Raw genomic sequence first — 26,423 nt, 5'->3', positions numbered from 1 at the left:
CATTCCTCCATACAAACTCCCAGATTCATATTCTTAAAATTTTCTTGGAGTCTTTACTCCTAATACTTGGTATGGAAAGGTGAAGAAATGAGGAGTAATTATACCTGCTATGTTGGCAGTGAAGGGAGATCTATTTCATTCAAAGCTGGAACTCAGTGTATTTTCATGTAGAAACACTGTCACAAATGACAGCTTACCAATTTTTAAAATTATTTCCTTTCTATTCCTTCAATCCATGGATGAGAAAGAAGATCCTGGGAAGTTAAGTAACTTCTCCAAGATTACACAGCTAGCATAATGGTAATGCCAGGATAGCTAGACCATTGATCCTTTTCACTAAACTATACCACTTCTTTAATGATCAAACTTAATTCATCTCTGGAGTGCAAGAGTGATATAACAAGTGGATAAATAAGCATAATTTATAACTGAGAGGAAAATGTTGATTAGATACATAAATCTCATTTGGAATATAATAAAATTTTATACGTATTCCTGGTTGAATCCCAAAAATGATTGTCTATCCTCATATAAATCATAAGTATCTACACCAACCATAATAGACTTAACAAGGAAATTTTTTTTTATAGGAAGAGGACTAAAGCATTACCTATCATCACTCCTATTTAAAATACTACTAAAAAAACACTATTAATATTGATACAAATTTGTTAAAAATAAAAAGAGATAAAGGTAAAATGTAGAAAAATAAATAACAAGCCTTATGCAAATGACATTTTTAAAAGGAAAACAAAATAAAAATTACCATAGGAAATAATTCTGCTGATCCAAGTTGTCATGAGATAAACCCACTAATACATTATACCTTATACACAAAAAATATGTTAAGACATACCAGATGTAATAAGGATAAAAAATACTATAGTATTAATTTAACTTAATAAAGGATTTTTTTCAGAGAAAAAGTATGTGATTTTAAATGGAATACTGTACATTAAATATATTAAATGCAGTAATTATAGTAAATGAACTAATTATATAGAGCAAGAGATTTGATCTTAGTTTAGAAAACTAAACAAAACTTCCTAGATGCAGGTATGGATTTAATGAGATACCAATTAAAACTGCTACTTGATATTTCACAGAATTTGACATATAACAGAAAACTTTATCTGAAAAAATTAGTGAGCTATGAACCAAAAATTATTTCAGTCATTATATCAATACCTGTAAGATTATGAAGTAGGTACTATTATCTTCATTTTGAAGATAAAAAAACTGAGACTCAGAGAAGCGAAGTAATTTGCCTGAGGTCATATAGCCACTATGAGAAACTAGAATCTGAACCCAGACCTAGTCTAACAAGACAAAAAGGGAAAAGGTAGCAGAATAGGGAAAAAAATACTTAATTGTAACTACTTAAAAATTTTATGTAAAAGACAAATATAATGAAATATGGTAGAGCTAAAACTTCTACACAAACAAAAGAATTAAAATTAAAAAAATGAATATTACTCATTAAAACCTATTATCCAAACCAAAAACGAATGCATATAATTTATTTCAGTTAACAAAACTATAAATCAGAGTAAAAAGCACATCTCTGCTTGCCACCAACAGATGGCAATAGCAGACACTTGTACAGTCACTTTGTACTTTTAACAAATGGGCTTACAAAAGTGTTTAAGAATTAAACCTGTTTGTAAGCAAAGAAACTTCTAAATAGTTTTTACTCAGCTTGTACTAAGTAGTCAAATGAGATATACAGTTTATACACTTGAAAAAGTAGACAGTAATTTTTTTTAATTAAAAAATCATTAGAAAATCAAGGAAATGTAAATTAAACCAAGTGTAATTCACTAGTATGTAGCCACCAAGCAAAATAAGTAAAAATGACCAAAACCCAATGAGGTAGGCCTGTGGAGAAAGAGGTCTATGGATTCATTGCTAAAAGTATTTCATATTGGTCCAATTCTGCAAAGTAACCTGGCAGTGCATAGTTAAAATAACGAAGCTAAAACATACATTTAATTCTGTAATTCTCTTCAAGAAATTTATCCCAAGAAAAAAACTACTGTACAAACATATGTACTGCATGCTATTCATAATAAGGATAACAAAGCAATCCAAATGCCAAACAACATGAGATTAACTATGAAAATTATGGTAAATTATTTAGAAATATGTAGCTATTAAGTTGTACCAATATGTAGACCATGTTTAATAAAGTATTTAAATTTAAAAGTTTTAAATTAAAAAAAGTTTTAAATAAAAATTTCAAGACATAAAAATAAAAGGAATTTTGTTTTTATGGTATTAAATTATACTATGATTGTACATCAGTACATAGGCTGGTTAGCTTACATAAGAACAAACAGCCATATCTAACCTTGTTTCTATGGAAAAGATGCTTCTGAAAATCAAACTAAACCAATAGGTGGTCTCTTAGAACACAACCACTCATAAGTTGGCAACAGCTTACTTTACTTAGTTTTGGGGAAAAAAGAGTGACAATAACATTGCCGGTTCAGGTATGTTTCTGATGCACTAAGACTGTACCAATAAAACAAAAAGCATTTTTATCCTCCCTCTAAGCAGTGTCCATATTCATGAAGAACCACATTCTTTAGTACTTTCAATTTTCCTTTCCTTCTGTTCTTCCAAATTTCCCTCTTCCCAAAATTCATCTTCCCCATACCAATAGAAAAAAAGTAAAATCGCTAAAAAAAAAAATCTTAAAATAAACAGCATCTGAAAAAGTGTCTTGACACTTATCAAATGGCACAGTCATTTGAGAACAATGACTACATTTTGCAAAAGAGTGTGTACTGAAGCTGGGCAGTTAAAAGATACCATTTCACAATGAAAAATAGTAAAATGAATAATCATACCATCAAACTGGTCTTCACCTTCAGTCATTAGTTCATCATCAGAGCAAATACTCAGAACATTTACCAACATTTCTGTCACTATTCAAAAATGAAAAAAGAACAGTTACACGTTAGTGGACCAAATTCAACTGTCTATATGTACCAACACCAATTATTCATATAATGGTCAAATGATTTTTAACCCAAGAAGAAATACATTCTGATAGCAAGAATGAAGAAACTAAAAAATACCAAGGTTTGAGGCACCTAGGTGGCTTAGGTAGGTTAAGTGTCCAACTCTTTGTTTCAGCTCAGGTCATGGTCTCAAGAGTCTTGAGCGTGAGCCTGGAGTTGGGCTCCGAGCTCAGCACAGAGTCCGCTTGGGATTCTTTCTTCTTCTGCCTCCCTCTCTGCCCTTCCCTCTGGGCACACTTGCTCTCTCTCTCTCAAATAAATAAATAAAATCTTAAAAAAAAATACTAAGGTTTTCAAAATGAAAGAAATTCAGTGGTTTACAAGTCTGAGAGAGATTCTGTACAGAGTAAGTTTTCAGGTCTCAGAAAAAAAAAAAATGAAGCCCCCCCCCCAAAGATGAATAACATCTAAATGTATACATTTAAATTCTTCATTTATGGATACAGTATTTCCTTACAGAGTAAGAAAAAACACATAGCAGTTTCACTGTTTCAAAAAAGTCCCAGAATTTGTTTTTTTTTAAGAGAGAGAGAGAGGGTGAGTGGAGAGGGGCAGAGGGAGAAGGAGAGAGAGAATCCTAAGCAGGCTTCACCCAGTGCAGAGCCGGATATAAGGTTCAGATCTCACAACCCTGGGATCATGACCTAGCTGAAATCAAAAGTCAGATGCTTAACTAACTGAGCCACCCAGGAGCCCCCAGGATTCAATTTTTTAAAAACTTACTCTAGCAGGTCCCTTAAAACTTAATTCTTAAGATTACCAATAACTAATCACCTGAACCCATGGTTCTTTCTTAGGCTTACTCCTTTACCATTCTACGTATTTTCCCTTTCTCTTTTCCCTTAGTTTGCAAGGTTCTACTCTTTTGGTCTTCCTACATTTCAGACTATTTCCCCCCTAAATTCAGATATTCTCAAGACTCTCTCTGCACAATCTCCTGTGGTTTTATATGCTCAATCTCTTGGCAATTCCATCTCTAACTATACAGTTTCAAGTATCACCTTTGTGAAGATGATTCCAAAGTCTCTATCACCAGTATTGACCTTTCCTTCAGCCTCTGGATTTCCCTGATGGTTTTACTGCCAGCCATTTTAAACAATTTTATATTGCATTTATATTTATATAAATGTAGGGTGATGTTTTGTTTACTCTTGTACCTCAGAATCTAGTACAGCGATTGGAACACAACAGGCATCCAATAAATATTTGACAAATGAATAATTTAGAAAAGGTATAAGCAAGTTTCAATTAATAAATAAAAATGCCTATCAAATATTAGCCACTGGATGTCCTAATGATACCTAGAAATGAACACATCCAAAGCAAAATTCAATACTGCTATTATTCCTCCTATAAATGTATTAATAGCATACCACATGCCAGGCACTGTGCTAAAGCTCTGGGAATCAGATATAAAAGGTCCAGTCTCTACCCTCCATAAGTTTACTAACTACTAAAGGAGATATACATATGCATACACATACCACAGTAAAGTGACAAGCCCAATGCTGTAAATATGCAGAGTTATACAAAAAGACCTGCAGGGGAAAGGAAGGCTTCTGGTAGAGGAATCATGCAACAGGACTTTGTCAGGTGGAGACGGCAGATAAGGCATTCTAATCATAAGTTAGAAAAAGTATGAAGTAGTCATTATAGGTCAATGGAACAGAACTAAGAGTCCAGAAATAAAACATCACATTTAAGGCCAACTGATTTTCGACAAGGGTGCCAAACAACTCAGTGTGGGAAAGAACAGTCTTTTCAACAAATGGTGCTGGGACAACTGAATATTTACATGCAAAATAATGATGTTGGACCCCCCCACTATACACCATATACAAAAATTAACTCAAAATGGATCAAAGACCAGAGCGCCTGGGTGGCTTAGTAGGTTAAGCGTCCGACTCTTCATTTCAGATTAGCTCAGGTCAGGATCTCAGGGTTGTGAGACTGAGCCCCACATCGGGCTCTGCACTGGGTGTGGAGTCTGCTTGGGCTTCTCTCTCTCCCTCTCCATCTGCCCCTCACCCCCAGTTCCCCGCCACTGTCTCTCTCTTCCTCAAAAACAACAACAAAAAACATGATCCAAGTCCTACATGTAAAAGCTAAAACTATAAAAGTCTTAGAAGATATCATAGAGGAAAATCATTAGTTTGGATTAGGCAACGGGTTTCTTAAACACAACCCCCAAAACACAAGCAACAACAAAAAATAAACAGGAATTCATCAAAATTTAAAACTCTTGTGCTTCAAAGAACACCATCTAGAAAGTGAAAAGACAACTCAAAGAACAGGAGAAAGTATTTATAAATGATATATCTCTTAAGGAACTTGCATCTAGAATATACAAGGAACTTTTACAACTCACTAAAAAAAGAAAACCATTTTAAAAATGAACACAAGACTTAAATGAACGTTTCTTCAAAGAAGATAAGCAAATGGCCTATAATATACTTCAAGGTTATGCTAATCAAACAGTATGGTACTGGCACAAAAAAGACACACAGACCAATGAAACAGCATAGAAAGCCCAGGAATAAACCCATGCTTATACTGTCAATCTATAACAAGGAGACAAGAACATGTAATAGAGAAGACTGTCTCTTCAATAAATGATGTTGGGCAAACTGGATAGCTACATGCAAAAAAGTAACTGGACCTTTTTCTTATACCATACACAAAAATAAACTCAAAATGGATTAAAGACCCAAAAGTAAGACCTAAAACCATAAAACTCAAAGAAAATAGGCAGCAAATTCTTAAGGTCTTAGCAATATTTTTCTGGTTCTCTCCTCAGGCAACAGAAACAAAAGCAAAAATAAACAATTGGGACTGTATCAAACTAAAAAGCTTTTACACAGTGAAGGAAACCAACAACAAAATGAAAAGGCAACCTACTGAATAAGAGAAGATATTTGCAAATGATACATCTAATGAGGGGTTAATATCCAAAATATGTAAAGAACTCATACAACTCAACATCAAAAAACCCAAACAATACCATTAAAAATGGGCAGAGGGCTTGAATAATTATTTTTTCAAAGGAGACATACAGATGGCCAACAGACACATGAAAAGATGTTCAACATTACTAACCATCAGGGAAATGCAAATCAAAACCACGAGATACTACCTCACAATAGTCAGAAAGGCTTGTATCAACAAGATAAGAGACAAGTATTGGCGAAAATGTAGAGAAAAGGGAACTCTCACGCACTACTGGTAGGAATGCAAATTAGTATAGCCACTACGGAAAACAGTATGGAGGTTCCTCAAAAAATTAAAAACAGAAATACCAGGGACACCTGGGTGGCTCAGTTGGTTAAGCGTCTGCCTTCGGCTCAATTCATGATCCCAGAGTCCTGGGATCAAGTTCCACATCGGGCTCCTTGCTCAGTGAGGAGCCTGCTTCTCCCTTTCCCTCTGCCTGCCACTCTGCCTACTTGTGCTCTCTCTCTCTCCGTCAAATAAATAAATAAAATCTTTAAAAATAAATAAATATAAATAAACAAAAAAGAGAAATACCATATGATCCAGTAATTCTAATTCTGAGGACTTACCTGAAGAAAACAAAAACACTAATTTAAAAAAGTATATGCACTCCTATGTTTATTGCAGCATTATTTAAAGTACCAAGATATGAAAACAACATAAGTGTCCACTGATAGATGAATGGATAAAGAAGATGTAGTATGTATACACAGTGAAATGTTACTCAGCCATAAAAAAGGAATGAAATCTTGCCATTTGTAACAACATGGATGGATGTAGGGGATATCATGCTAACTGAAATAAGTCAGACAAAAAAAGACAAATACCATGTTATTTCACTTATATGTAGAATCTAAAAAACAAAACAAACAAAAAACAGGAATAGACTCATAAATACAGAGAACAAACTCATGGCTGGCAGAGAGGCGATGGGGGACAGGCAAAATAGGTAAAAGGGATTAAGAGGTACAAACTGACAGTTATAAAAGAAAATAAGTCACAGGGATGAAAAGTACAGCATAGAGAATATAGTCAATAATATTATAATAGCTGCGGTGCCTGGGTGGCTTGTATCAACAAGATAAGAGACAAGCCTGCCTTTGGCTCAGGGCATGATCTCAGGGTCCTGGGATCGAGAGCCACATCAGGCTCCTGGCTCAGCGGGGAGCCTGCTTCTCCCTCTCCCTCTGCCTCTCCCCCTGCTCATGCTCTCTCTCTCTCTCTCCCCCTGTATCTCTGTGTCTCAAATGAATAAATAAAATCTTTAAAAAAAATAATAACAATATTGTAATAGCTTTGTATGGTAACAGGTAGTTAATTATATTTATGGTAAGTTATATTTATTTATATTTATATATAAAAATATATTTATATTACATTCATAATGTATATAATTGTCAAATCACTATACTGCACACCTGAAACTAGTATAATATTGTATATCAACTATACCTCAATTAAAAAAATCTTTTGTAATGAACACAGGATTTAAATTAACATTTCTTCAAAGAAGATAAGCAAATGGCCAATAAGCACATAAAAATATACTCAATACCATTATTCATTAGGGAAATGCAAATCAAAACCATAATGAGATACAACTTCATATTCAATATGATGGCTATAATAAAAAAAACATAGTAATGAATGTTGGCAAGAATATGAAAAAAATGGAACCATTATACACTGCTGATGGGACTATAAAGCTGCTCTGAAAAACAGTTTGGCAGATCCTCAAAAGGTTAAACATAGAGTTACCATGTGACTCCCAGTTCTATACCTAAGAAAATAAACACATATGTTCATACAAAAACTTGTACATGAATGTTCATTGCAGCATTATTCATAATAGTTAAAAAGTGGAAGCAATCAAATGTCTTGCAGCTAATGAATGGATAAACAAAATGTGGTAAACAATATCACTCATCATCAGGGAAATGCAAATCAAATCCATACTGAGATGCAACCTACTGAATGGGAGAAGATATCTGCAAATGACATATCTGATAAAGGGCTAGTATCCAAAATATATAAAGAACTTACACAACTCAACACCCAAAATACCCCAAATAATCCAATTAAAAAATGGGCAGAAGACATAAACAGACATTTCTCCAAAGAAGACATGTAGATGGCCAACAGACACATGAAAAGATGCTCAACATCATTCATCATCAGGGAAATGCAAATCAAAACTACAGGATAAACTACCTCATAACTGTCAGAATAGCTAAAATAAAAAACACAAGAAACAACATGTGTTGGTGAGGATGCGAGAAAAAGGAACCCTCTTACACTGTTGGTGGGAATGTAAACTGGTGCAGCCACTGTGGACTCCTCAAAAAGTTAAAAATAGAACTACCCTACAATCTAGTAATCGCACTATTTACCCCCAAAATGCAAAAACACTAATACAAAGGGATACATGCACCCCTATGTTTATAGCATAATTATTTACAACAGCCAAATTATGGAAGCAGCCCAAGTGTCCCTCAACAGATGAGTGGAAAATAACTATAAATACACACACAAACACACATACACACACATATATGTACAATGGAATATTATTCAGTCATTAAAAAAGAATGACATCTTGCCATTTGCAGCAACATGGATGGATCCAGAGACTATAATGCTAAGGGAAATAAGCCAGAGAAAGAAAAATAATATATGATCTCACCCGTATGTGGAGTTTAAGAAAACAAATGAACAAAGGAAAAAAAAAAGAGAGAGAAAAACCAAAACATAGGCTTTCTTTTTTTTTTAAGATTTTATTTATTTATTTGACAGAGAGAGAGAGAGAGAGAAGCAGGCTCCCCACTGAGTAGGGAGCCTGACGTGGGGCTCGATCCCAGGACCCCAGGATCAAGATCTGAGCCGAAGGCAGACGCTCAACCAACTGAGCCACCCAGGCACCCCAAAACACAGACTCTTAACTATAGAAAACAAACTAATGGTTACCAGACAGAAGGTGGCTGGGGGGATGGGTAAAACAGTTGAAGGGGATTAAGAGTACACTTATCCTGATAAGCACTGAATACTATATGAAATTGCTGAATCATTACATTGTACATCTGAAACTAATGTAACACTGTATATTAACTACACTGGAATTAAAATAAGCTTTTCTTTACCCTCCCTACCCAAAATAAAATTTTTTTAAAAAGTGGTATATCCATACGATAGAATATTTGGTCACAAAAAGGAATGAAGTACTAATTCATGCTACAACATGGATAAACCTTGAAAACATTATAGAAAGATGCTAGTCACAAAAGATCACAAATTATATGATTCCAATTATATGAAATGTCCAGATTATGCAAATCTATGGAGGTAGAAAATAGATTAATGGTTACCTAGGGCCAGCAAGGAGAGACAGGAGGAAATGGGGAGTAACTGCTAATGGACACAGGGTTTCTTGGGGAGGATAATGAAAATGTTTCAAAAACGACTATAATGATCATCGCACAACTCCACGAATATACTAAAAACCAATGAATTGTAGGATTTAAACAGGTTAACTATATGGGATGTAAATTATATCTCAGTAAAACTTATGAAAAAATAAAGACAAAATATGAAGGCATGAAACTTAATTGAGCATAACATTTTCAAGGAATCGGTTATGCTGTGTTATGGTTAGAACACAGAGACTAAGATAAGAAGGAAAGAAATGAGGCTGAAGATAAAGTAGGGAAGGTCCAAAGACATTGTGTGACAGTTAAGGTTTATCTTCAAAGATACCAGAAGTCATTTATGAATAATATACAGTAGCTTTTAAGCATATAGTACTTTTCATCCTCTGAAGGAAAGGCAAGAGAGTAATAGCATAGTAGCAGCCAAGGAAAGATAACAAATGGGGGAAATGTTATTTATCTTTAAAATAAAGATCAGATGGATTTGAAAAATTTATAAAAGAACTTAGTAGAGAGAGTTTGAAGACAGAAGATCTAACAGATGAAGCAAGTTTCCTGAAAAAGTAGAAGCACAATGGAATCCAGAGTCAAGTTAGAAGCCTTGGATGGAAGGGTCACCTCCTCAACAAGACAAGAATTCAAGATGAGTGCAGTTTATAAAGCAGGGGAACAGTAAACAGAGAAAGCTCCCACTAGCGGTATATGTTTCCTCTGAGAGTGAGGGAAGTGGCTACAAAAAGAATGTTTAAGAGAAAAAAAAATTAAATTGAGAATATATCCTAAGAGAAAAGGAAGAAGACTAGTGACACAAAGAATTTTTGGGTACTATCGAGAGCCCAGCCAATGCTAGCAATCAAAGGCTGTATAAATATCTCTAGGCAGTTCTCTACACCCTGGCTTTGAGAATGGAGAAAATGGATGGTTGCATTTACTGGGGCTAAAATTTATAAGATAAATGAAATAGAAAAAAAAGAGAGAAAGGAGTTTGAAGGTGTGTTAAGAAGAGAGGTGAGGAGGGATCTGACTAATAAGAAAATGACATGGTCAAAGGCCAAGCAATCCCAATGAAGATCAAGAGCAGCTACAACTGGAGTGAGGGGTAGCTAAAATAACAGGTTTTCATCAGAGAGTGTTAATGGCAATATCGTCACCTGACTCAAAATATCCAAGTCATCTTCAACCATTCCCTCCCCTGCAACGTGCAATCTTGTTTGTCTTACTGATTTTACCTCTTTACTTCTCCCCTGCTCTCTATTTCTAATGCTACCAGGACTTCATTATATTTCCACTTGACTCTTGATGGAGCTTCATAACAGGTCTCCCAATTTCTAGTCTTTCTTCTAGTCCATTTCATCAATTTTTCTAAATGACTATCATGGTTATATTCTGTTTCAGTGGATTCCCACCATTTATCAAAGTTCCAAATTCTTTGTATTGTGATCAAGATCCTCATGATCTAGCCCTGACTTAAGTTTTCATTCTTTTTCTATTACTGTCCTTCATACATCTTAACTGTAAATCAATCTGAACCCCTCAACAACATTTGTTAATGGTCTTATGCTCTCTTACTTTCTGTCTCAGGCTTAGTAAGTTCTCTTACCTAGAATTCTCTTGCCCGTATCTACCAGCATAATTCCAATTCCACCATTCTTCAAGCCTTGGTTCAAATGCTACTTTGATCCCTCTGACAAATATAATCTACCCCTATTCTCAATTCTTATAAAACTATGTTTCTCTAGGACTACTCATCTGATATTACATTTTGTTATTATTTATGTATCTTAAGTCCTCTATTAATCTGCAAAGACCTATAGCTCACTTGTGTTTTTGTATCCTTAGTAACTTGAATAAAACAGACTTTCAAAAAAAAAAAATCTACTAAATGAATAAATCTTACATGTATGACCTTCTATGGAAGATCACACTATATTGGACCCTCTAGAACAGAGTTCTTAAACTGGGGCCAGTAAACCTGAGGGGGGTTACCAAATCACTTCAGATCTACAAGCATTGTGAAAATGTTACGTTTATGTACAAATGTACATATATTTGTACATGAAATTTTCTGGGGCAAAAGTCCATAACTTTCATCACATTCTCAAAAGGGTATGTGTTACAAATTAATAAAAGTTTTTGTGTAGTTACTTTAATAATAAGAGTTCTTACCTTTTAGAAAGTCATTCTAAAATATTTATAGCTACAAAAGAAATAGCTGAACTATGACCCAAAATAATTAAAGTCTGGGGTGGGGAGTAGTGGATGGAGATATAAATGACACAACATTGGCCATAATTTGATAACTGTTGAAGCTGAGTAATTGGTACACAGCAATTCATCATATTATTCACTCTGCCTTTGTGTATGTTGGAAATTTTCCAACACAGGATTTTTTTTTTTAAGAAATAAAAAGGCCCAGGGGCGCCTGGGTGGCTCAGTCAGTTAAGTTAAGCATCTAACTCTTGATTTCAGCTCAGGTCATGATCTCAGGGTTATGAGATCCAGCCCCACAACAAGCTCCACACTGAGCAGTCTGCTTGAGGATTCTCTCCCCCTGCCCCTCCCCGAACTCGCGCACGTGCACCCTCGAGTGCACTCTTTCTCTCAAATAAATAAATCTTTAAAAAAAGCAAAGCCCCTAAAAGGTTAAAAAAGCACAGATTTCATCTAACTTTAGGATTAAATCGGCCTCTAAGGAAGCCTCTGGCTTAGGTTAGTTGCTTCTCAGAGACTAGATCAGAGTCAAACTGGGTTTTTCAAAGTGGAACAAATGAGATGTCATTTGCTGCTATTCACAACAAAAGAAAATTTTCATTAGAATCAAATAGTTAGGCTATATAAACAGCCAACAGGTATTAAAATGGAAAAAATATGCAGAGTTTGAAAAAATCTTACTGTGCTCAACACTGGTTAGGATTCTTTCTATTTGCGTATAATGTTCAAATCTTCACATTTTTAGAAAGACATGAATAATTTGGAGAAGATCCACAGGAAAAAAACAACACTGGTCAAAAGGTTTGAATACTTCCTCATCTTATGATTTAGAGTGGCAAAAAAGAACAAAAGATTACTTAGTAGCAGACTTCAAATGTAGGAACGGATAGAAACCTACTGACTCTCCATCTTCACTTATGAGAGATCCAAAGAAACTAGATTAAATTTTGTCATCTCTCATAAGGAGCCAGACTACATGATTATTAAGTTCACTATTAGTTCTAAAATTCTATGATGTCCCGGTTTTTGATAGGGGTACTAGTTGAGAAAAGCTATTATCTCTATTTATTTCCTTGTTTAAACACTCATAGCACATCAGACCAGTAATACTGAAATATTTCCTTTTGAGAATCAAATTAGAATCTAAGAAATGTCCATTTTCCTCTTTATCATCCCCCTTTCTTTCCACCCCCACCCCACTTATATTACATTAAAATAGCTGAGTTGCAGTCTAGCCTGAAGGCAGGAGAATGAGCAAGATGAATTCTTAAATTCCCTTTAGCCCGATGATGCTATGATTGAACTATTTCTCATATACCAAAGATAGAAGGTTATAAGTGTAATGCATCCCTTGCACCTAAGCCCTTTACTGGCCCCCTTCTCAAATGCTAAAGTGGGTAATTCTATCTCCATATTAGCTTAATGTTGACCTACTGAGTAACTGATGAAGACCAAAGGCAACCTTCAAAAAATCTGTTTAACATACACAGTTTAAGTATTAACTCTGTATTTTAGAACCCAAAATTGCGTTGGCAGAAATAACATATCCCCAAGAGAAAGGAACATTTTGTAACACGGAAGAGGTGAGAAAAAATAGAGAGAAATATAGAACAAAATGTTTTACAATCATGTCTGTATTCTCATATTCTTATTTTCCACATATGGAAACTGAGGCATTACCTTGTGGAAAAATTAACACTAAAATGGAAAAGAAGAATGCGATGAAGTAAGAAAATCCTAAGAATCCTATACAACTAGGAAAAAAAATGAAATTTCTTAAATAGCATTTATGTTCTCTTAAAAAGCCTATTAAGTATATACTAATATATTATTATTGGAAATTATCAGAAAGCATTACCACTAAATTTGTATACATGTTTTTAATAGAGGAGAAGAAATATTAGGTTTAAACCTGAACTTCTCTTTATCATTTCTCTCAGAGTATAGAACCGCTATGACTAACATTGCCCAAAACTAGGGCTATTAAATTCTCTCATAAATTACTTTGACATCCCCCAAAAGTGGCGTTAAAATGTGCAAAAGTGTCCATTCCAAAGCAAAGCTATCCCTCCATTCCTTCATAAAAGATTTAAGCTAAAGAAAAACAGAAAGAAAACCCAACAGCTGAAGACAACATCAAGCTATTTATAAGTCTTCTCCCAGTCCCCCAGACACCCTCACATGGGGGCTATAAACAGCTAACCAAAATATCTTTGAGGCTCTCGTAACCACACCCACTGACACAAGTAGAGCTGAACCCATAGTGAAACTAGACTTCAGTTTCCTTTAACAAGTATGTGCCTCCGATAATAAACTGGAGTAAATGTGACAGTAATAAAACATTAAAAAAAAAAATAAGAATCATACCTTTTTCTCCAACAAATGGTAAAGACCATGTGAAGACATCCATAAAATTGGGCAACCAGTAAGGATGTGGAGAACAGTTAAACTGTCGAATATTCATCACATTATTTTCATACTTTAATACAGCAGCTGTAAGGTAAGTTTGAATGTGAATGTAACAATTTGTCTTTAGCTCCAAAACTCTAAAACACATAAAAGCAAAAAAAACACTGTTTTAAAGGAGTGGGGAATCAAGGTGTGAGTTGAATGAGGACTAGTAAAGGGAGATAGGAACAAATTTTTAGTAATAACACATTTTTGTTTTTAACACACTTTTATGTAGAGCTTCGTCAGATCTATACTTATTAATGAAATTTCCAGATTTCTAGAATGTTTTACTTTATAATTCAATGACAAACATGCACTTTTACTATATCCAAAATTGTGAAAACTCAATTATTAGAGGAAACACAGAATGGCAATGAGCAATTTTCTAGGTTTAAAGTTCATACAAGTTGAAGGAATTTAAGAGGATCTTTTTCATTACAGGCAACCTGAAAAGGATAGCTGATGGTAATGAAGCAAAAAACAAAAAAACAAAACAAACCCAGAAAAAAAGCAGTTCCTCATGACTGTCTGAATGTATTTATTTCATTTAATATGGGAAATCAACTGAAACTACAACAAAGAAATATTTTATTTCATTTAGAAAAAATTCCATTAAAATACCAAAAAGAACATATTATAATCAAATAACCCAAAGGTAACAGACTCATCTCAATTTCAGGTATCTTTCTATTGTTTCAAAACATTAAAAAGAATAATATCTTAAATTAACTACATAGATTTCAGCCACTGGTTATATTATTTTCTAGAATAGTGGGTTAGATGGACTAGATTCCAATCTAAGCTCCAGCACATACTAGCTTTGCAATGCTTGGTAAATTATTTAACTAATCTGTTTCTCATTTATAAAATAGAACCATATAATATGTCCACCCTAACTACCTCAGAAGTTTGTTTTATGATCAGAGAATATATTCACATGAAGGTATATAAAAGTATAAAATGCTTTGTAGATATTATAATAATTATGTGGTTATTTTTTTCCATTTTAATGAAAGCATGAAAATGCAGATATTAAATTCCAAGACTTGGGATTCTGGCTTATACAAAGTCACAAGTAATATGCTTGTTTCCCTTATGGAATAAAAGTATTTTAAATTTGGCCTCAGAAATTAAGGAATGATATCAAGTTTTCAGCTTTAAAACAAAAGAGAGAGAGAATCTAGAAAATTGCCTTAGAGATGAAATGAAACATTACAAACATATCCATACCATGTAAGCACTCAAATCATTAACACTATGTACAGACTAATCACTACCAAGAGACATTTGATTTTGACAAGACAGATTCAATGGTTTGAGTTTCTTTTCTGAATACTCAGAAAAGTGATCCCTTAAAACCCCCTAAATCAAACTAACAGAGGACAACCAATAAGACAATCAACTGAGCACTGAACACTAGATCCTGTAATACTAACAAGGGGAGGTCATAGGTGAGGTATTAGAGCACTGGTAGGAGGTTAAATGTAGCACTCTATTCTGTTCTTAAGAACAGAGTCAAAACTTAGATACATTCTCCTCAAAAATGAAGCCACACATCATTAGGTAACTTCTCTAGAAGTTCTGAAATTTATAAACCAAACTATAATTTAAAAGAATATTTTAGCATTGGCATAATCCTTAAAGGCTGCACTGATACTAGCTTCTGAAGATGAGCAACTCAGTCAAGGTATGGTTTTTTTGGTAATTAATATAGTATTAAGTTTTTGTAACATACTCTGTATCAAAGTTATTTAGCATGCTACCATTTGATCTCAGGCAAATGTTTTAGTCTTTTAACCATCATCTCAAATAATTAAAAAAAAAAAAAACAACTCTTCTGTTCCTCTTTTGAACTCCATGACCCATATTTAGCAATGACCTCATTATCTCTCTAATACTTTTAAAAGTCTTTAACCTTCTGTTCTTTCCTCCTGGCACATCTGCTCCAGTGACCCTGGAAACTATGGCACAGTAACTGAATTCCAGACATATCAAGACGGAATAGGAGATGGCTTCTTAATTTCCTCTTCTGAAAATGTGTGCTACGTAAACATACCCAAGCTCATCTTCAATTTCCTTGGCACACACTTAACTAAATTAAGATCCTTTGGCATTATCTGTCAATAAGCTATGTTCAAAGTTAAATGAAACCAAATTATTATAAACAGATCAAATCTGGACAGAAGGAAAGGGAATGGAAGCAGGTGGAACAGCAAGTAAAGAAACAAGATGTAAGAAAAAAGGAAGAAAGAACAGTAAAAAGAAAAGAAAGGGAGGAATATATCCCTGAAAGGAGGTCAGAGTGAACTGATCAAAGAAGGTTCAACTTTTAATCTTCAGGGGGCAATGATAAGACTGTGGAGGTAAAAGGAGGGAATAAGAAAGGGAATAAGAACCTAGATCAGTGAAGAAAAAACAAGAAACATGATAAACTAAATTAACTATACAGTGCCAATACACGAAATGGTCAAAGCAGCAGCAGCTTTATGCAAACAAGAAAACATTCTCTTGATTATAAGGGGAAAGATTTAAGAAAGGGGAGTTTGAGAAAATCATGTTTGGTTTCTTGACTTAATTCAGAATATTTTTCAGTAAGGTAGCTTCTATGACTGCCAAGTTGTAGAATGGTTACATATGATTTAAGTTTCACATTTTGGATTTTTATATTTTTATTTCTTGTTCTCTCCCCTCCCTTATATCTTACACTTTTTTATAATGAGATTTGGATAAATACAGTTTCAAACAATGCCTTTTTTCTATTATTTTAAAAAAAATAAGTCAATTAAAACGCTAAGTTGTTTAACAATTTTTTTTATCAACAACATCTTACCTTTATTATTGTAGACATCTAAGTAATTAGGTGCCGAAAAAATTGTTATTAATGAAGGGAACCCTGTAGTTTGACTTTTTCTGTACATTCTATAGCTGTAAAACAAATAGCTTAATATGCATCGTAAAGCATCAATCATGAGTTACTAAGTTTGATTTGTACATAAGGTGTTAATTTGGGTCAGGGAAACAGAATTCTTACCCTGCATCTTGAGCTTCATGAGCTCTAATAATCGATAACAAATTATTGTTTTGCAAAAATTCACACACTGCTGGATAGCTGTGGGGGGAAAAAAAAGTAAATTAAGTAAAATAATGATTTTCTACACGAAACATATGCTATTTTAACAACTAAAATGTGTTTAATCTTGGATATTTTTCCTTACTTATAAAAATAAGAACATCCTCGAACTGTATTGTGACTAAAATGTTCCTGTGATTTTTCATTTCCAAAATCTTCAGAAGGATCGGACCATAACAAGTCACACATTGGTCCAAATGCAGGTGGCTCTTTGAATCTATCTAACTGTGAAAGAAAGAAAAGAAAGAAACAAAGAACAGAAATAACTTGTCAAAAAGTGAGAACAGAATGGACACAGGAAAGTGGTACCAACTTTGAATACTGTCCATACTACATTGTTCTGAATGGTTAGAAGATATTTCCTTAAAATATCAGTATATTAATTTTTACCATTACCTAATCTTGGCAGTAAAGAGGAGTTTAAAGCTTCTACTCTCTACCCAACAAAGTACTGTAAATAGGAATCAATCTTGGAACTACAATATATACTCACTCTCCTAATATCATCCAGTGTGTGTATTTCTGGTGAAAGTCCACCATGAACACAAAGAAATTGTTGATTTAAAAGTGCAGCAAGAGGCAGACTATCAAAAGCTTCCATACAAGCTTCATAGACTCTTTCTGAATATTTAATTTTACCTAGAAAAAGAAAAAATAATTGATAATCACATTACTAGTTTATCATTTTGAAGATAGATAGATACATAAATTGACTATTAAAACCAAGGCAAGAAAACTACAGACACAGAAAACAGCCAAGTGGTAGCCAGGGGTTGACAGTGGGTATGGGGGTGATTATAAAAAGACAGCAAGAAGGAATTTATGGGATGATGAAACTTTTCTGTATCATGACTGTGGCAGTTGGCAGTTCTATGCATTTGTCAAAACTCAGAACTAAACAAAGAGTGAATTTTACTGTATATAATTTTTATTTAAAAGGCAAGCATCTTGCCCTGTTAAAATCAATAAAATAGGCAATCTTATTGGTCTTATGAAGACAAAATATTTGCTGTCTCTAAATTTACTTTGGGTATGCAGCAGATCATAAAATATTACTTAAAGTAAGTAAGTCAAATCTCTAAAAACAGCTCAACCCTTTACCTTTATAGGCCAAGTAAAGCTAAACTAGAACTATACTTAAAGCTGTTTTAATACTTTATTTTATTCTAAGAGTCAGTGACTACTTTATTGTTACAGACAAGACTACTACATCATCATCACAACAAAACTCAAGGTCCACCCAATTAAGAAAAAAGAAAAGAAGATATCTTATTCATATGCTGGAAGAACAGAGGGGTTCCTCTGGTCTACAATGAATGCTTAAAATGGACAGTGAAGCATGAAGCCAAACTAACACAAGAGAGACAAAACTCCACCAAATCCAACTGTCATTTACTTTTAAGGAGATTATCATACACATCCCTTTGTTCGTTTGTATGTTTAAAATTCCTGGCTATTTTACATTTTTGCTGTAATTTTGGTGACTAGTTTGTTTTATTAATTATCTAAAGAAAAAAAGCGCTTAGTTTCTTTTCCCCTTTTTAGTATTTTAACATTCAAATATGAGAAAATCTGGGGCGCCTGGGTGGCTCAGTTCATTAAGTGTCTGCCTTTGGCTCAGGTCACCCTGGGATCCAGTCCCACATCGGGGTCCCTGCTCGGCATGAAGTTGCTTCTCCATCTCCTTCTGCCCCTCCCCCCTGCTCCTGTTCTCTCTCTCGCACTCTCTCTCAAATAAATAAATAAAATCTTAAAAAAAAAACACAAATATGAGAAAATCTATATCCAGCAACCAGAGGTTCTAAACTGGTAGTCTGCTAACAGACCTGTTTTCCAGCACTGTGGCTTAATAAAAATTGTAAATTGATTGCTTTTAGGTCAAGTATGCACTTTCCAGGCCGCATCTTTTATTCATTTATTACTTTATTTTTTACTATTTTATTATTTTATTTTTTATTATGTTATTACTCATAACCTATTCATTTAGGTTACCCACCTGATCCTTGAAGTTATAGGACTTTGTGCCCTTTGCCATTACTCACCACTATATTTTTCTCCTTTTACTGGAAGTCTCTAGTAATATGATCTTTACTGGATCATGTTTGGGTCTCCATAACTCTAAAATTATTTCTATTTTTAGAACTTAACTCTACGACTTAATATAGTTGTGAATATTAACTTAATAATATTAAGTTAAGAGATGTAAAAAAAGGTCAAATACTGCTCTATATAATACTGTGGCTTCTGGTTATTGGATTGCCATTGCCACAATAATTTAAGAGAGAAATGGGGTAAACATTGTACGTTAAGAATTTCATTTCATTAATAGCATGTTTGAAACAATCTGCAATGATGACAGGATGAGTAACTTAAGAATCTTCATGGGAGAGCTTCAATATTGGGGGACAAAAATCTCCAATGCAACAACAACAATTTTTTTCCTTTTGGTTTTTATTCTTCCTGTTAGAAAAAAAAATCACTTAAACATTAAAGCTATATGAAAAACTCAAAACCATTTCTAAATATATCTATAAAATCAAACTTAATAGGAAACACTGAAATGAAAATGTCTGAATACAACACCATTAAACACTAGAGAACTCTTGACAATAATCCTCAAAGCTTTATATGTTTGGACACAAAATCTGTTCTTGTATGTTACACTGTAAAGTCTTACTATCCATATCACTTCACAAGAATACTGAGGAAATGAAAATATTTCTCATGAAAGTACTCACATTCCTGCTTAAAGGTAAAATATTCAGTAAGGTGTCTGCATTCATGATTGCCTCTCAGGAGAAATAATGTGCTTGGGTAAAGAATCTTCAGGACCCATAAATATAAGACACACTGCAAAAGAAAACATTTTGAATGAATTTATCTTTTATTTTTATTTCACTAAGTTGTTTCATATTTGCTCCTTTTCTCTGACCCTATTGTCCTTACAATCTCTATTACTCTTTACTACCTTTTTCTCTTTGTCCTTTACTAAAATATAAGCTCCATGAAATCAGGGACTTTGTCATCTTATTCACTTCTCATCCTCCACTCCTAGAAAAGTACCTAGCAAACAGCAGAAAAGTAGTAAATATTTGTTGAATGAATGAGTCAAACAATTTATTAAATTACTTTATATTTACAGATTGTTTGCTATAAAAACAATTAGCAGAATGGTGTCCTTCTTAGGTATATCAATAAATAAAATAATAATAATGTCAAAAATAATAGCATGGACCATTTATTGAGTACTTACAATGTATCAAGCGCCATGTATTTAATACTGCTTGTTTATTCCTCAAACAACCCTATGAAGTATGTAGTATTATCTCTATTTTACAAACAAGGAAACTGAAGCAAAGAGTTCAAGTAACTTGTCTGAAATCACAGAACTTTTAAGTAATGGAGACAGGGTTCTGATCCTCTGAATCTTAAGCATTATGCCACGCTGCCTTATGAAGGCAATAGGATGTTTTATGTTTATTTTGTTGGTTATGCTTGTTGCCTTACATGAGGTAGGTGCTTATTATCTAAACTGATTCAAAGAAAGTATAATTTTTTAAATCAGAAGAATATTAAAGCAAACAGTGTAGCAGATGCTTTTCTCTAAATAGATTTACATTATGTTTTTTAAGATTTATTTTTAAGCAATCTCTATACCCAACGTGGGGCTTAAACTCACAACCCCAAGAACAAGAGTCACATGCTCTACCGACTGAGCCAGCCAGGTACCCCTCTAAATAGATTTAACATAAGAAACTCACATTTTACTTATTTGGTTAAAAAAAAAAAAAAAGGAAATTGGGGCACCTGGGTGTCTCAGTCAGTTAAGCGTCTGACTCTTGATATCAGCTCAGGTTGAGATCTCAGGGTCATGGGATCGATAAGCTCCAAGTTAGGCTCCACGCCAAGCATGGACTCTGCTTGGGATTCTCTGTCTCCCTCTGCCTCTGCCCCTCCCCCTCCCCCTACTCATGCTTGTGCTCTCTCTCTAATAAAGAAATAAAATCTTAAAAAAAAAAGGAAAGATACTTCATATGGAAATTAGCTTGGTTTATAGAATTATATACAAAAAGAAAACAAATTTTATTTTTAACAAGTTAAGGTATATTAAAATGTTAACTATTCACACCTTCATTTTATTCATAAGGAAAAAAAAGAAATTAAGTCAGGGAAATACTTATTAAACTCTGCCTCTCTTTTTTGCTTATTTTGATTCTTTATCTTTGATTCTTGATTATTCTTTGATTCTATTTTCCTTTTGTAACAATAAAATCTATTAAAAGAGTCAGCCACGGGGTGCCTAGGTGGCTCAGTCATTAAGTGTCTGCCTTCAGCTCAGGTCATGATCCCAGGGTCTTAGGATCAAGCCCCGCATCAGGCTCCCTGCTGGGCAGGAAGCCTGTTCCCCCCTCTCCCACTCCCCCTGCTTGTGTCCCCTCTCTCACTGCTCCCTCTCCCACTCCCCTGCTTCTGTCCCCTCTCCCGCTGTGTCTCTCTCTGTCAAATAAATAAATAAAATCTTTTAAAAAAAAAGATATTAAAAGAGTCAGCCATAAAACACTCCAATACAAGGGCATACACACCAATATGCTTAGTTACCAATAAGTTTCCTAAAATCGTTCATTTTACTGTTTTTGTCAAAGCCCTCTATCTTTTTTGTTAAGAAGGGCCATTATTCTGGTTTCCTTGAAGCTTTGAGGAAAGTTTGAGGTGAGTAACGATGAAGCTATGAATAAAGGAAGAACAACTCAGAGGTAACAAAATTCCTTAGGGAATTTGAGTGCACAGAGCCCTGAACTTCTTTCCTACTATGAATCCTAGCATACCTGAGAAAGGAGGTTAAAAATACTGGAGAAGGGGATATAAACAACGGGAACCAGCTGGAAATTCACCAAGTAAAGATTCAATTATCTACTGGGAAAGGTGTTTAAGAGTACAGGCTAACGAGGTGCCTGGATGGCTCAGTCGGTTAAGTGACTGACTCCTGATTTCAGCTCAGGTCATGATCTCAGGGTCATGAGATGGAACCCCCCATCAGGCTCCATGCTCAGTGTGGAGTCTGCCAGAGATCCTCTCTCTCCCTTTCCCTCTGCCCTCCCCCTTGTTCGCTCTCTCTCTAAAGATAAAAATAAATAAAATCTTAAAAAAAAAAAATACAGGCTTAGAATAAGACTGGCTGCACTGCTTACTAAAAATGTGTCTTTGGGGAAGCTATTTAACTTCTCCAAGCCTCAGTTTCCTCATCTATAAAATGGATAAAATAACAGTGCTTACCTTATAATGTTGTGAAGATTTAATTAATCAATGTGTGTTAAGTGCTTAGAATATGCTTGGAACATAGTAAATACTCAACACAAGTATCTATTTGTAGAGCTTTTATCCAGCAATTTTACCTCCAAGAATCTGCCCCACAGAAATAATTTAGCAAGTATGCAAAGATGTATAAATAAGCTTACTCACTGAAGCATCATTGTAATGCTAAAAAATTAAGAACACTTTAAGTGTCTAACAATAATTAACTGTGGTTTGTTTATTCAATAGAATACAATGTGGCTATTAAAAATGCTATAAATTTATATATACTGACCTGGAAAGACATCACAGTATAGGGATATATGAAAAAAAGCAAGTTATAGAACAACATTATAATATGGCCACATTTTCATTTAAAAAAAGAGAAATGCAAACTGAGCGTTGCTGGAGTGGTGGGGGGTGGGAGGGATGGGGTGGCTGGGTGATAGACATTGGGAAGGGTATGTGCTATGGTGAGCGCTGTGAATTGTGCAAGACTGTTGAATCACAGATCTGTACTTCTGAAACAAATAATGCAACATATGTTAAGAAAAAAGAAAAAGAAGAAGATAGCAGGAGGGGAAGAATGAAGGGGAGTAAGTCAGAGGGAGAGACGAACCATGAGAGACGATGGACTCTGAAAAACAAACTGAGGGTTCTAGAGGGGAGGAGGGTGGGGGGATGGGTTAGCCTGGTGATGGGTATTAAAGAGGGCACATTCTGCATGGAGCACTGGGTGTTATGCACAAACAATGAATCATGGAACACTACATCAAAAACTAATATGGTGATTAACATAACAATAAAAAATTAAAAAATAAAAAAGAGAAATGCATATATTAGAAAATTCAAATAGTTCTATATTTACCTTATTTTATTTATATAATTAGAGAAATAAAAGGAGCAAAAAGAACCATGTGCTGTTAAGTAATGATCAACAGGTCATTTTAATGCCTCTTAAGTTTTTTAAAAGAAATGAATACTTTCACAACACACAAAGACTTGGGTCTTAATAGCTATAAAAGGTAGACAGAAGCACTAGAGTTTAAGCCTTAAAAGTATTATAGTATGTTTTATTTAATCAGAGAAAATTCAATTAATCTTTTTCTCATATGGGGTAATGCCTATAGGGGCAAGAGAGATAAATAGCACTAGCTCCTTAGGGCCACTAGATAACAGGACAATAAAGAACCCTCAGTTTACATATAATTTCCACTGGGAAAAATGGCAATTATAATTGCATAAACAGAGTAATACAAAGAAAATAAAATAGTTTGAAAGGCAGAAGAGAATAAGTAGTAGTTTTACCTAAAAACTTCAGAATAGCAGAGGTATTAAAAAGAACCCAATATAGGTACTTTAAGGAACTTATTTTACTAGGAATTAATGGAAATCATCTATGGTAACATTTAAAAGCAAATCAAATGATAGTATATGATTATTACCTCTATACTAAAATAACCTCTGTCCACATAATCACCAAGAAAAAGGTATCGTGTATTAGCAGGTGATCCTCCTACTTCAAAAAGTTTCATCAGATCAAAAAATTGGCCATGGATGTCACCACACACTGAAACAAGAAGATTATTAGATATGAAAAAAAGCCTCTGAAATAACAAATTTTACTTAAATTCTAATTTCTTTTACATAATAATGTAAATTCTATCAAGAAAGGTCTTGGCAGGAAGTTAGAATCTATGAAGAGTCATAATAGGGATGACGTGTACCCAAGTGTTCACATGCGCTCAAGATCTAGAACAAGATATAACAAAAATAATGAAATTTGTAGTCAGTGACAAAATTTTCACCTAAATTTATAAAGCTCCTCTTTAGGAAGCCAAGCATAGGTCTTAGGATTACAAAACTTATAATGGTGGCAGTAAAATCTCCATCCTAATGCAATACCTTCTGCTGACTGCTATGTTGACACTGAGGTATTTGCCCCTAATAATTGAAAGCAAAGTAAATAAGAATTTGTTGAATCAAACTGAATTATGGCCAACACAACTGATGAAACCTTCACAAAAGTGTATTAGACCAACTTCTGCTCTCAGGTTACTTAAGATCATATTTATTCATTGAAAATAGGCAAACCCCCCCAAAATTACAAAAAATAATTTCAAAATTCAAGATAATGTCCCTGTAATATTATTTTAGTATACCATAGATTGAAGAATAAACAGCCTTAGATCCAAGCAACTAAATAATGGTATAATTAAAAAAATAATATCCAAAACATAAACAAGTGTACCTGTAATTGGAGCCTCTACTTCTATCATGGTTTTCTCTCTCCGAAGGATGGCAGCACCCTCATTGATAATTCTAAGTGCAATTTCTTCATCTACCCGACCTTCTTTTACTAAGTGGTTCTTCAGAACATCAACCCTGGGTATCCCATCCATATCAAATACTTCTTCAGATGTCAAGCGATGTGTTGGGGGAAAAGGTACAGCTGCAATTTTTTTTAATTAATAAAAAATAAATCACTATTAATACTGTAACATAAAAACTAATCAATGGATCTAGGTAAATAAGAGTAAAACCTGAAAAGCTGGAGAGTTTTTATTTATTTATTGGATAGAGGTGTTAATATTTTTGAACGGTTTTCTAAAAATAGTAATCAAATTATACTTTTATTAATCTATATATAATAACATGTTCTTTGTTGAAAATTATTAAAGAAATGAACTACCTCAAAAATTAAAAGCTCTTTCAGGATAGCTAAAGTTTTCTTTAAGCCATAACATTTTTTGGCAGAACTCGCAAATCATATTATACACTCTTTACCTTAATGAAGTACAATAAATGTAAACTTATTACCACATAAGCCTGAATAGAAAGAAATCCCAAAGATAAGGTGAACTACCATGTTTCTAAGAAAGTTAAATGTGATGTTTTCTGGCCAACTTGAAAAGAAACTTTTAGAGATATAGATAAAACAGTCAAATACTTACTTAAACAATTTAAATTAATTTAGATGCACATGTACATTTAAAAAACATTAATAAATCATGATAATTTTGAAATACTGCTTTTTCTCCTACCTCCATGTTTCACAAAACACTTTCATTCAAAATCTTTATGCACATCTTTGACATCAGTGTATTCCTTATCACTGGAGCCATTTCTGAGTCATCTAACACTCTTTTCAAAGGCAGATCATCTTCACTTCCATTTAAGTTGTTTGATACAGCACTTTTTGAATATACATAAAATGCTATCACTGCAAATTTATCCTAAGTCACAGTTCCCATATATATTAATTACCAACTGTACTCTTTAAAACTGGTATTTGTGAAATGGAACGGAAAACCGTAAGGTCTATTTTCAATAGTATCTAGCACAATTTTGAGGTCATATACATAGGAAAAATTACTATGTATCTGTTAAATTTATTAGATTCCTTTTCTCTGACTCCAACATTCAAAATCAGTTTGAAGTAGTTTTAGGCTCTTTACCAAACAGTACTTTGTTTTTCAAAATAAAGAAAGCAATAAAGAAATTTATAATAAGAGTCTACATATAGACTCAAGGCAGCTCTCTCTTTTATGAAATAAAAATTGTTTCAGAAAAAACTCACTCTATATTCGGGCATACAGATATAATATTTTCTTGATGTTTCAGAATCATCATTGTAATGATCAATTATTATACAGAAGCCTGGAAATGTATAGGACCAACCGCTTCTTCACATTTCAACTTAAAAAAACTAAAAACAGGAGCCTGGGTTAGAATTAGATCAATGACCTGAGAAATAATAATAAATAACCATGTTCTATTTTACCAGGAAAACAAATTAGGAAGGACTCAATACTTTAGAAGTGAGATGAGAACTAAGGCAGAAGGATGTCAACCAATTCTAAAAGGCTTTGAAATCGCCAATCCCTCTTGCTTTCTTTG

General features: G+C 33.8%; 1 protein-coding gene across 5 annotated transcripts in view; it reads right to left on the bottom strand.

The window, feature by feature from the left end:
• The window catches only part of PPP3CB (protein phosphatase 3 catalytic subunit beta), a 51,997-nt gene that overhangs the window by 13,520 nt on the left and 12,054 nt on the right, over nucleotides 1–26,423 (bottom strand). For all 5 annotated transcript variants that reach the window (XM_028109539.2, XM_028109541.2, XM_028109542.2 and 2 more), the window contains exons 2-10: nucleotides 24,775–24,975; nucleotides 23,969–24,093; nucleotides 19,970–20,081; nucleotides 17,725–17,870; nucleotides 17,317–17,456; nucleotides 17,133–17,210; nucleotides 16,932–17,026; nucleotides 14,018–14,143; nucleotides 2,853–2,930 (exon numbers count right to left, since the gene is read on the bottom strand). In XM_028109539.2, coding sequence (XP_027965340.2) covers nucleotides 2,853–2,930; nucleotides 14,018–14,143; nucleotides 16,932–17,026; nucleotides 17,133–17,210; nucleotides 17,317–17,456; nucleotides 17,725–17,870; nucleotides 19,970–20,081; nucleotides 23,969–24,093; nucleotides 24,775–24,975 — 1,101 coding nt within the window. The remainder of the gene's footprint in view (nucleotides 1–2,852; nucleotides 2,931–14,017; nucleotides 14,144–16,931; nucleotides 17,027–17,132; nucleotides 17,211–17,316; nucleotides 17,457–17,724; nucleotides 17,871–19,969; nucleotides 20,082–23,968; nucleotides 24,094–24,774; nucleotides 24,976–26,423) is intronic.

This window comes from Eumetopias jubatus, unplaced genomic scaffold (assembly GCF_037043125.1).
Source record: "Eumetopias jubatus isolate StellerSeaLion01/CBP00866 unplaced genomic scaffold, mEumJub1_p1.0 scaffold_17, whole genome shotgun sequence".
In the NCBI taxonomy this organism is placed as follows: domain Eukaryota; kingdom Metazoa; phylum Chordata; class Mammalia; order Carnivora; family Otariidae; genus Eumetopias; species Eumetopias jubatus.
The sequence above is the reverse complement of the archived record's forward strand: the minus strand, read 5'-3'. Positions and strand labels throughout refer to the sequence as shown.